Below are 11,942 nucleotides of genomic sequence, written 5' to 3'. Positions count from 1 at the left end.
GGAAACTTTGCCTCATTAGCCCAGTTAGAAGCAGTTTACAATATCCCTGCGTCTAGTTTTTTTAGACATTTACAAATTTGAGATTATGTTAGGAAATATATACCTAACTTTGAGGTTTTAGACAAATATGAGTCCCTGGAGGCAATAAATAAATTTGATCCTGTTACTCGTAGTGCAGTATCCTATTTTTATCAGATCCTACAATGGAGCTCGGGTGAATAATGTAGTTTCTTAACCGTCCAGATGCTCCAAAGATGAGCGTAGAGCCAGTGTGATGGTGTCTTCCCATGGACCTGTTTTGGCAGTAGGCAAATTGCAGTGGGTCAAAGTTGTCTGGTAGGTTACAACTAATGTGTGCTGTGACCAGCTTTTCAGAGCAATTGGTGTTAGATGTCACGGCCACTGGTTGTTGTTAATGTCCTTGATTGACATAAGTAAGGCATTAATTGCTCCACATAATTTGCAGAAGGAAAGTTTTACCAATGTAATTGACCCTAGGTTCACAATTGGCTCATCTGATTATTTTTGATCTGTCAGCCTGACTTTATTCAGTTGATTTGAAAGTCAAAAATCTTAAGTGCCTGGAGCTCTTTACCCTACCTTATCAAAGCAATGGCCTGTTTTTGATGGAGTTTATTTTTGTTTATCTGCAAAGCTGAAACGCTATTTGGTATCTGCTTGACTGAATCGACAGAACTCATCTCAGTCAATAAACTATGGTTTTAGGCACCTGAAATAGCCCAATAATAGTGGAAGTGCTGCATTTTCAGTAAGTCAGTCCTTGGATTGTTATTTGTGGAATGTGAACATTACTGCAAGGCCGGCATTAATTTCTCATCTCTCATTCTCCTTGAAATAAGTTGTTTATTGGGACATTCCAGGGGGCAGATAAAATGCCAACTACATCACGAGGGCTATGGGATCACAGGCAAGCCAGTTAGTCAAGGATGAGCAGGATGCAGGGTCTCAGACTGAAATGCTGACTGATTATTCATTTCCATAGATGCTGCCTGACCTGCCAAGTTCCTCCATTATTTTGTGTGTGTTGCCAAGGAATATATTTTTCATGGGCAATGTCAATGAAGCCAATGTTTGTATTAACAATCCAACAGTTTTACATCACTGTTACTAGTATTTATTTAAACATTTGAAATTAAATTCTGCAAATTTTGGTGAAGTTGAATCTTCTGAATCCACCAATGGTCCGCCAATTGGATGCCAGTCCATTAACTTCACCATGATGCTATGGAACCTGTAGAAGTAGTGCACTTTTAATTCAACTTCCTATTTTGAGAATACAAAATTGTACACATTACTTCAGTTTTGGTGTTGTTTATGGACATTCATATTGAACTTCAACTTTCATTGTGTAACTATCTTTGTAAGTCAGTGAATTTCAGAGTGCAATGATGTTTCTATCCATGGTGTTAAAGGGTTTTGTAAAAATGAGCCGTTCTGCTTCAGGTGAATTATAGGTCACTTATCTCAAAAGGTGAATTTGGTGTGATATTCCTATTCTTGCCCTTTGATAAACTTCGTAGGCATATATCTTGAGGTCCATTCCCTGGGCAGTTAATCTGTAACATGATGATGTGATTGTATACTGTTTTAAAAAATACAGAAATTTCAGTATATGCAGATAGTTGGACTTTGTTAAACATAGTTTTGAAATTTGAGCTCCTCCAGCCTTTGAAGATACTTTTGAATAGATCGTACAGGCCATTTTGACCCTATTATTTGTTGTTGAAATGAACTACACCTGATTTTAGTACATGTGTTTCGTTACCTTACCCAACTTGAATATTTCCAATCCTTTAAAGTTCAAAGTAATTTTTATTATCAAAGTACATAGAAAATACCATATACAACCCTGAGATTCACCTTCTTGTGACATACTCAATAAATTCATAGAATAATAACTATAATAGAATCAAAGAAAGACCGCACAATTGGGGCGTTCAACCAGAGTGCAGAAGACAAACTGCCAATACAAAAAGAAGAAACAATAATAATAAATAAATAAGCAATAATTATCGAGAACATGAGAGTCCATTGGTTGCGAGAAGAGTCCAGTGATGGGCCAGTGAAGATGAGTGAAGTTAGTTCAAGAGTCTGATGGTTGAGGGGTAATAACTGTCCCTGAACCTGGTGATTTACTTTTGTAAAGTTAAGACTTCTGCACATTTGAACAGATGTTGCATGACAAATATTAAAATATTATGCTTTCACATTAAGTGAAATTGTGCTCTCATTGGATTTCCATATTAGTGCATTTTCTGTGAAATTGATTTTTCTCTGCCAAAATTATTTGACAATCCCTTGAATTTGTTCATCACCATTTATGAAAAAATAAACTTTTAAAATCCAATCTATATGAAGTACTCCATTTTCTCAGGGAAATGACATTGTCTTGTATTCTGAAATTCAGGATCTAAAGAGAGCTGGACTGTTGATCTTTGCAAACAAACAAGACATCAAAGAATGCATGACAGTAGCTGAAATCTCTCAGTACCTTAAGTTGACCTCAATTAAAGATCATCAGTGGCATATCCAAGCTTGTTGTGCCTTGACAGGCGAAGGGTAAGTTTTTAGTATTTTATCCATTAATTGCTTTTGGTTGAGTAACTAAGAAAACAAATTATGCAGTCATGGATTTTTATTTTTAATGATCTCTGGCTATTCTGAAGTAACTTGTTTTATTTTTACTTTTTGAGCTTGTAACAGTGGATAGTCTTATCACAGTACATTTTTCTGACATTAACCCTTCAAACACTCTGGGGTAGAACAAAACACCCCCAATGGTCATTTGCCTCAATGGCATAATTTAGCCCTTTATTTAGAAAAGTAAGACTTTTCAGCACTGAGAATGGGTCTAAGGCTAAATAAAAATTGGCTTAACTCTGTAATTGCAGTATTAATTTCAGCTGGGAAAAGGATTATTATTACAAAATTCAAGTTCTAGAAACCTAAAGTAAAACACTGACCAGCTGAATATTACCAGCAATAGATAGAAAGACAGAATTAATGTGCCAGGCTGATGACCTTTTATTAGAACCTTCATTGACATTATTTCATTAATATTGCTGGACTTAATTCCAACTCCAAATCCCGAGGAAGAGCTGAATGGAAACATGGCGATGCATAACTGAATATTTCTTAGTCTTTTTTTTAAGGGTTGCATATCGCCTTCAGGATTTCTGATGAAATGGAACAGGTTTGTAAAATACATCACATCCTACCGCACATGGTTGCATATCCTCCCTTTTGGAGACTGAGCTCCAGGTTATTGTTGATTCATTCAATGAATCAGAGTTTTCACCTTGTAATGTAACCTCTGCAAAATAAACTGTACCTACTCAAAATGCTGTCCCTTGACAAAACAAAGTAAGTCAAGCTCCAAGGGAAACATGTACTGATTTCTAAATCTTTGGAGCAACTTAGTGAAGGCAGATGTTTAGGGAGATAAAATTTCCCGTGCTTATACATGTATAGGAACTATTGCTACAGAAAGTCTAACTTAGTGGTTCTTTTTAATCAGTGATATTGAAAAATTGCAAAGGAAGGATATTTTCTGAAAAAAACACCACATTTAATGAAGCAATGGTTGGAATTTTACAACATTTGCAAACAGGAAAGCTGTTGCCAGTTTTGAAAGTAAAAATAGTAACAGATCTAAAATTATTCAGCTTCCTGTAGTATGATTGATAAATTTTAATATGTTGAGAGCTGTCTGTTGTTAATCTGTAAAATTTTATATCTTGTTGCTGTTTTCTTTTCTTCAGTACTCTCTTTTTGATGAATTGATGTGAGCTCTGGAATATTTCATTCCAAAACTGAACCATGCATGCAGTAATTGTTCTGTCTCTCTCCACAGGTTATGTCAAGGATTAGAATGGATGACATCACGACTTAAGGTCAGATGACCTCCACAGATCAGGATGCATGGACCATTAAAATCTGAACTGTATAAATCTTCCAGCAGTAACAGCTCCTTACTTGCTGGATTTATTGGTATTTATTTTTAAGACTGAATAAAGTTTACTACTTTTGCATTTGCTACAAGTACATGTTTGGAAAGACTTTCCTTAAGGATCAAGATTGAGTTGAAGACTGACTTCGGTTGATCATTTGTAGCTTTTCTTTTAAAGATGGCTGTGATTAATTGACTTTTTTTTCCTTTGGAACCAGCACATTTTGCTCAGGGTAGAGTTTTATAGTATTTGGTAAGTATTCGAAAGGGGAGAAAAGTGATTTGTGTTCCAGCATTATCAACTTAATTGCTCTTCACTTCCTTTTTATTTAATTAAATAAGCTATAATCTCAATGGAACAGTGTTACACTACTTACATCTGAAAACACCATGTTCTGACTGAGCTACCAGTTGCTGTTAAAGTTTGGTAACGGTTGAGATCACTGTGCTGAGGAAACCCAAACATTATAGCCATTTTTCATTGTTTTTAGAATAAACAGCGATCTGTATGTTTTATATAAGATTGCCTAATCTGCAAAATTTGCTTTTGAGTACATTGCATGCACAATGTAGATTGGTACTAAAATTCACTAAAAGTATAATCAACATTCTATTGGGAAGCAGGTTGAAAAATATTTGTTTTAAATCATATGCCAGGTTTTCCACTTAAGCACTAACATCTCCACACAAATTCTTTCTTAAGTAAAAATAATTATGGATGAATTGGAAAGATGTTTCAATACAATTGTAGGGTGTCTTTATTATGGATATTAACATTTAGCACAATGAGACTGGTTGTTTCAGCAGCATCTGAAAAACATTGCCAATTTTCCAATCTAATTCTGGTATTCTACCATCAGAAAATATTTGTGTTTTTTGGACTTGGAATAAAAGCTCTTCCTTTTCATTCTGATGGAGTTTGAAATTATTTTGCAGGTTTGGGCTGGTTGAAGAAATAATTTATACAGTTAAATAACTTATACTGTTTAAGTATGGTTTCAACATGGCATTGTTTGAACTGTAACAAATGATCTAAACAACATTAATTTGGAAACTCACTTGAGTTCTAATTTTAATTATCTTTATGGTCATTTACATTTTGTCACATCAGACTAACATGAAACAATTGTGTGTGATATATATTAAAGTTCTCTTCCTTTAGAGACTGATTTGTGGATGATGTGATCCAGCTCAAAAACATATTTAAGATTATGAATTATATTAAAGACTATCATTTGAAATTACTTGTTCCAATGGATGTATTTTTAGATAGGTAGGGCAAAAGTGTAAAGAAATCCCAAACCATTCAACCCAGAATGTTGAAATTCCTGAGAACACTGTGATGCCTTCCTGAGCGGGGTAAATTTCATTTCAAATGTATATAATTCTGTGCAGTGGTTGACCACACTCAAACAAATGGATGTGTACTTCTTTCTGTGAGTGGCCCCAAGGAAGCTGATTATGTAATTGGCATTGTTTTGGGGGAGAAAGTACAATGTGTGCAAACATTCATGTATAGCACAAGAACAATTTGAAAATGCAAGAAGCACCAAATGCATTTTGATATCAATGGCTGTACTAAAGATTTATTTATCTTCACCATATGGTCAATGCATATTTCATGAAATGATAATGTTCTAGACTGGTAAATTGACAATGTGAAGTGACCAGTTTTCCTTTCCTTCCTGTAAATTACCTAATTATGATTTTTAGCATATCTCTTCTAGTTCAAGTTTGCGCAGGATGAAACTTTTTAATTTTTGCAACAATACATATTATGAAATAAATTTATGTATATTGTGAATTTGTGTGAAAGCAATTCTATGAATAACTTGAATTTCATGCACCCAATGTGTCACTTTGTTTTATGACAAAAAATTAGCATTAAAATTATTTTTGATTAAAAAGAACTCAGTTGCTGGAAATCTGAAAAACAAAAAAGCTGGAAACCCTCAATATCTTGTGAAAAGAGAAATGGAATTGTTATTTCAGGCCCATGATCTGAATCATTATTAATGATTCACTTTCCATGAATGCTGTTTATTGAGCTCTTAAAGCATTTTCTGTGAATGTACTTGTTTTGCATGAAGAACATCCTTTGCATATTTTTATATATACATTTTAAGTAATTTAGTTCTAACAATTGCAGTTTCTGTTTTTGATGTGGATAGTACAGCATTCATTTTTCAACCTATTTTTCTCTCTGGCCATTAAGGGCAACCTTAATTCTTTGCATATCAAACTGGGAGGGTTAGAAGATTCTTTATCATTGAACCATTGACAACAGTCCAACAGCTTTCATGCTCGTGCATCTTATGGTGAACTACAGTTGCACAACTGTGTAAATCAGAAAGTTTATTTGCATTTAGGTTCTTTGACGTAGTACTTGTTTAATTGTGGAGCAAAGAAAGCAGAGATGTTTTGGAATATCTGATGAATATTTTGTCTTTTAAGGATAAATGTATAAATAAGGCATCCATTAGTCTTGCGAGACCATGGATCTGTGCCTGGAAAGTCTTCACTCTCCAGGGCACAGGCCTGGGCAAGGTTGTATGAAAGACTGGCAGTTGCCCATGCTGCAAGTCTCCCCTCTCCACGACACTGATGTTGTCCAAGGGAAGGGCAATAGGACCCATACAGCTTGGCACCAGTGTCATTGCAGAGCACTGTGTGATTAAGTGCCTTGCTCAAGGACACAACACGCTGCCTTGGCTGGGGCTCGAACTCCTGACCTTCAGATCGCTAGTCGAACACCTTAACCACTTGCCATGTATGCACACCTTTAAGGATACCATATGTAATTTCTGACTGGAGTCTTGCAATTCTGTTGTCAAAGCAAAAAAAAAAAGTGACTTCAGAATTAATACTTAAAAGTCTTCAAGGAACTTAATGGATTTTTTAAAGGGTACCCTGTTTATTTCAATAACCTTTTGATTATTTTCTGTAAAAGGTCTCTGATGTTTCAGTCTGTATTGTTATAGCCAATTCTCCTTTTATATAACAGTTTCTAAGAATTCTTCAACTTTGACTCCTAACACCTAGCATTGAAAGGATTATGAGTGCTTTGTTGTTCAAAGATGTTCACCGGGAGAGAGTTCTAATGGTTCAGGTTTGGAGGACAACTATTTCAGCTCTTCGGAAATCAATCCCAGTTTGCATTAATGGCCACAACAGTTACATTCTGCAAGCTTGTTGTTATAAATTTTAATGCAATAATTGTAGATTAATCAGCAAAGCAGTGGCCCTTATCTATGGCAAATGTAGATTTTAGCTGGATTTAGACCAGTGAAACTTTCTGTAGATTTAAGTTAACTCATAATATTTTGGTCCAAGTTTTGGTAGCTTCAGTGTTTTATTTCAGCTTCAGCTTGAACGAATAATTGCTATGCAGAGCTTGGAACATAACATCATAAAAATTGCCGGTAAATCATCAATTAGCTTACATCATTATGACTTAAATGGAATGAGTTTTAAACCCTACGTACGACAGACACTCACTATGCATGCATGTTTAACACAGGAGATCAAAGATGAGTCTTTAATAATATTTAGATTTTAGTTGCATTTAAACTTGTTTATAGCTGTTTACTTTACCCTTTGAGGTTTTCTTTCCTTGAGGATGACCAAGTTTTGTGAAGCTTTTTTTAACAGTTACTAGGTACATGGGTTGATCAAACGCTAACTCTACGAATGAAGTAAGAAGTTAACATTGTCACTCTAAAGTCGTGTTGCATCTTGTTAGCCCAAGGACCTTTAGATTCACAGGAGGTTGAAATTTTCTTTAGTTCTCCTGAACATTTTTCAGGAGTTTTAGAGGAAATCTATGGTCCATGTTCAAAGGCTCCACTGCCAGCCTAGATAAGTATGTCACTACTGTCATGAGCTTTATCAGCAAGTGTATTGTCGACTATGTACTGAAGAGGCCACTCTGTATGTTCCCAAGCTGGAACTCATGGAAAAAACAGGAGCTCCACTCCTTGCTGAAATCTAGGTATCTAGCATTCAAATCAGGTGACCCTGACCTTTACAACAATCATAAAGTTATCAGGTATGCCAAGAGACAATACTAGTCCAAAACAGAGCCCCAGACCAGTTGTCAGTTGTAGGTAAGGCCTACATGCTGTAACAAGCAACAATATGAAGTTGGGCAGAATCGCTGCTAATAGCATATTCCTTCCCGATGGCCTTAACGATTCTATGTTTGGTTTGAACAGAAGGGGATTCGTGTGTCACCACCCACTCCCACATCCTCCATTGCACCTGAACAGAGCAAATCCATTGCAGATGTTGGATCAGTCTTCTGGAGAGTGAACCCATGAAAAGCAACTGGCCTGAATGCTGTTCCTGGCTGTGTCATTAGATCCTGTGCAGATCAGCTGGTAAGGCTATTTGCAGATATTTTTAACCTGTCCCTGCTTCAATCTAAGGTTCCCACCTGCTTTCAGAAGACCACAAGGGTGCCTTAATTATTGCTCAGTGGCTCTGATATCAACTGCCGTAGAGTACTTCTAGAGGCTTGTCATGGTACACTTCAACCCACTAAAATTTGCCTACCATGGAAACATCCATGGTGGGCATTTTCTCCCTGGCCCATCACTGGAGCATCTGGACAGTAAAGATACATGCATTAGACTATTGTTTATTGACTACAGCTCTGCTTTCAAATTATAATTAACACCAAACTGAGACCTGGGAGGCAATACCTCCCTTTGCAATTGGATCCTTGACTTCCTGGTGCTCAACAAAGCTGTCTCTTCAGACAGCTACCCTACATGGCCAAACTCTGTTCTAACTCCATCTACAAGTTAGCAGATGATACCACCATAGTGAGTTGTATCTCAAATAACTTGTTGAACTACAGGAAAGAGATAGAGAGCTCAGTGACATGGTGTCATGACAACAAGCTTTCTCTCAATGCCAGTAAAACAATGCAGGTGGCCATTGACTTCAGGAAGAGGGATGGTGCACTTGCTCCCATTTACATCAAAACTGCTGAGGTCAACCGGGTAGAGAACTTCAAATTCCTTAGTGTGAACATTACAGATAGCCTGTCCTGGTTCAGCCACAGCCAAGAAAGCTCACCAGTGCTTCTACTTCCTCAGGAGGCTAAAGAAATCTCATATGCCCCCATTGACTCTTACCAATTTTTATAGATGCACCATAGAACCATCCAACCTGGATGCATCATGGCATGGTACAGCCATCATCATAAATGACACCCACATGGTAGGAATTCACTGAAACCTAACATGATTGATGGTCAGAGCAGAACTACTTCCCACATAGCCCACCTGCCTATTCTGTCAGGGAGTACGTGTCTGAATTTTGAAATAGTTTGTATGTAGTTCTACAATAGCCTCCCAAATCACTTCCCACAGAATTAGAGTGGAAATGATCTTTAATTCAAAAGGGCAGTCCATGGAGAATCACCAGAATGGTTCCATGGACGAGGGATTGCCCACTGACAAGCAATTAAGAACAGAGGGATGGGTTTAAGTGTATAGTTCACTGAAAGTGGTTATTCAAGTGGATAAGTTGGTAAAGAAGGTATATGGCATGCTTGCCTTTAATGGCAGGGGCATTAAATACAACAGCATGCAGAAATCATGCTGCAGCTAAACAAAACTTCAGTCAGACCACACTTGGAGTGTGCAGTTCTGGTTGCCATGTTATAGGAAGGATGTGGGGACTGTAGAAAAAGTGCAGAAAAGGTTTACCAAGATTCTTCCTGGATTAAATGCTATAAGGGAAGGTTGGACAAACTTGGGTTGAGCATCGGAGGCTGTGGGGAGATCTGATAAAGATTTTTTTAAATTGCAACAGACATAGATAGGGTCAGTAGATTGAACCATTTCCCCAGGGTAGAAATGGTCAAGTATCAGAGGACATCTTTTTAAAGAAAGTTTTAAGGCGACCTGAGGGACAAGATTTTATGATGTGAGAGGTAAGTGCTTGGAATGGATTACCAGGATAGTAGTGGAAGCAGATAGTTTGGTGGATTTTGAGGTTTTTAGATTGACACCAGGAATATGAAAGGGTATGGATGATACAGAAGAGGACAACATTTAGAATAAATTGGCATAAAGATCAGCACAACATTATGGGTCAAATAGCCTGTCTCATGGTGTACTGTTCTCCAACCTATATTCACTTGAGGTTAAATTGATGAGAGACACAAAATTCTGTCATGGATTGGACAAGGTAAATGTACTAGTTATATTTACTTTGCGAGATCTCTAAAACCTAGGGTTCACAGTCCCATAATGAGCAGTAGGCCATTCAGGACTGAGATGAATGTTGTCATCTGTAGGACAGTGAATCTTGGAAATGATCTATCCAAGAGGACAGTGGATACCCAGTGTTACATTAGAATCAAAAGACGTAGAATTGGCACAAGAAGGTGGCACTGAGATGGTCAAACATCAACCTTTGAAATTGTGGAGCAGACATGATTAGTCAAATATTTGCTCTTGTTTCCCTAAATGAACAGCATTTGGGAGTATGATTTCTTAAATTTAAAGGTTCAAGAGGATGGCTCATTACCAGACTTCCAAAGGTAACAAATGATGGCAGCAAAACCCACATCACAAAAAGAAAGCTTTGGAAAAAAAAGGGCATCTGTAAGAATATGTAAGTGCACTAAATTGTTTTCAAAAGCTGTGCTAAACGTGAATTAGAAGAATTTAGCCAGAATAAAAAGAAACTCGAATGTTTATCTAAGGATTTAGTAGAGGATAACAGCATAAATGCATTTTAAACAAGGCAAGATCAAGGAAAATGAATCAGTTTATCCTGATTGGACAGAAATATTTTTCAAAATGCTGCAGATGCCTCATTTCTTGTTTTTTATGTGTTGCTTGAATGTTGGGGTGGGAGAAGACACAAACAATGGCAAGGCCCATTTAGGCTGTAGAGTTAACACAGAACATAGAAGAGTACAGCATAGTAACAGGCCATTCAGCCCGCAATATTTTGCTGAACCAGCTAAAAACCAAATCAAAAGCTCCCAAACATTAATCCCTCCTACCTACACAATGTCCATCGCCCTCCATCTTCCTTGCATCCATGTGCCTATCCGAATGTCTCTTGAAAGCCTCCAATGTACTTGCTTCTACCACCATACCAAACAGTGCATGCCAGGCTTTCACAACACTGAGTTTAAAAAAAATAATTGCCCCTCACATCCCCTTTGTACCTACCTCCTCTCCTTCAATGCATGCCCTTTGGTATTAGACATTTCAACCCTGGGAAACAGATACTCTGTCCACTCTATATATGCCTCTCGTAATCTTGTAAACCTCTTTTAGATCTCCTCCCCCATCCAGGGTAAACAATTGTTCCAGTTCTGTAAGTTCAATGTACTAAGGATTTCATATAGTCTACAGTTACAATGTAACTAGCTGTCCAAGTTTGCAGTCCTTTCTCAGTAAGTTACTAAGATAGCTGCTCCCTCTCCATGAAACTGTTACTTAAGTCATATTCTTGAATCTCTTTCAAAGATATTGATCTGCATATATCCTAGCAGCAAATATTTACCTGAATTTGAATCAGAAAGTGAAGGGCAGTGTAATGACCTTCAGCAGCCTTGGCCTGACCACAGCCAGCTTTCCATCACTTGCTTCCTTCATTCAGCTGTTGTTCATTGTCTAGAAATGTTGCGATTGGATGTCTACTGCATTCCAATCCTACCCTTCTGTTTTCTATTTTAAATAACCATGATAGATAACAAACATTGACGTCACGGTCCTCTGAGCTAAATAGGTTTTGTGTCACATTTATCCAGTTTCCAATAAGATGAATCACAGGAGTACTAGGAGAATGATGAATCATAGCTATACTGTATGGTTGTTTACAAATGACCCTGTAGATCTTTTAAAAAGCATTTACTCTGCATTAAATTCTTCCTTTGAATCTCAAGCATTTTATAGGCTGTATTTCTGATTAAGATACTTGTGTCTCCAAATGTGTTTTT

At 37.0% G+C, this 11,942-nt stretch overlaps 1 protein-coding gene across 1 annotated transcript in view; it reads left to right on the top strand.

Annotated features, from left to right (window-relative positions):
- arl5a (ADP-ribosylation factor-like 5A) overlaps positions 1-5,838 on the top strand; it is a 46,475-nt gene extending 40,637 nt beyond the window's left edge. Inside the window, exons 5-6 of the mRNA XM_072258678.1 lie at positions 2,429-2,580; positions 3,875-5,838. Of these exons, the coding sequence (XP_072114779.1) occupies positions 2,429-2,580; positions 3,875-3,923 (201 nt within the window). The 3' untranslated portion in view covers positions 3,924-5,838. The remainder of the gene's footprint in view (positions 1-2,428; positions 2,581-3,874) is intronic.
- The last annotated feature ends 6,104 nt before the right edge of the window (positions 5,839-11,942 follow it).

This window comes from Mobula birostris, chromosome 5 (assembly GCF_030028105.1).
Source record: "Mobula birostris isolate sMobBir1 chromosome 5, sMobBir1.hap1, whole genome shotgun sequence".
Classification (NCBI taxonomy): domain Eukaryota; kingdom Metazoa; phylum Chordata; class Chondrichthyes; order Myliobatiformes; family Myliobatidae; genus Mobula; species Mobula birostris.
The sequence above is the reverse complement of the archived record's forward strand: the minus strand, read 5'-3'. Positions and strand labels throughout refer to the sequence as shown.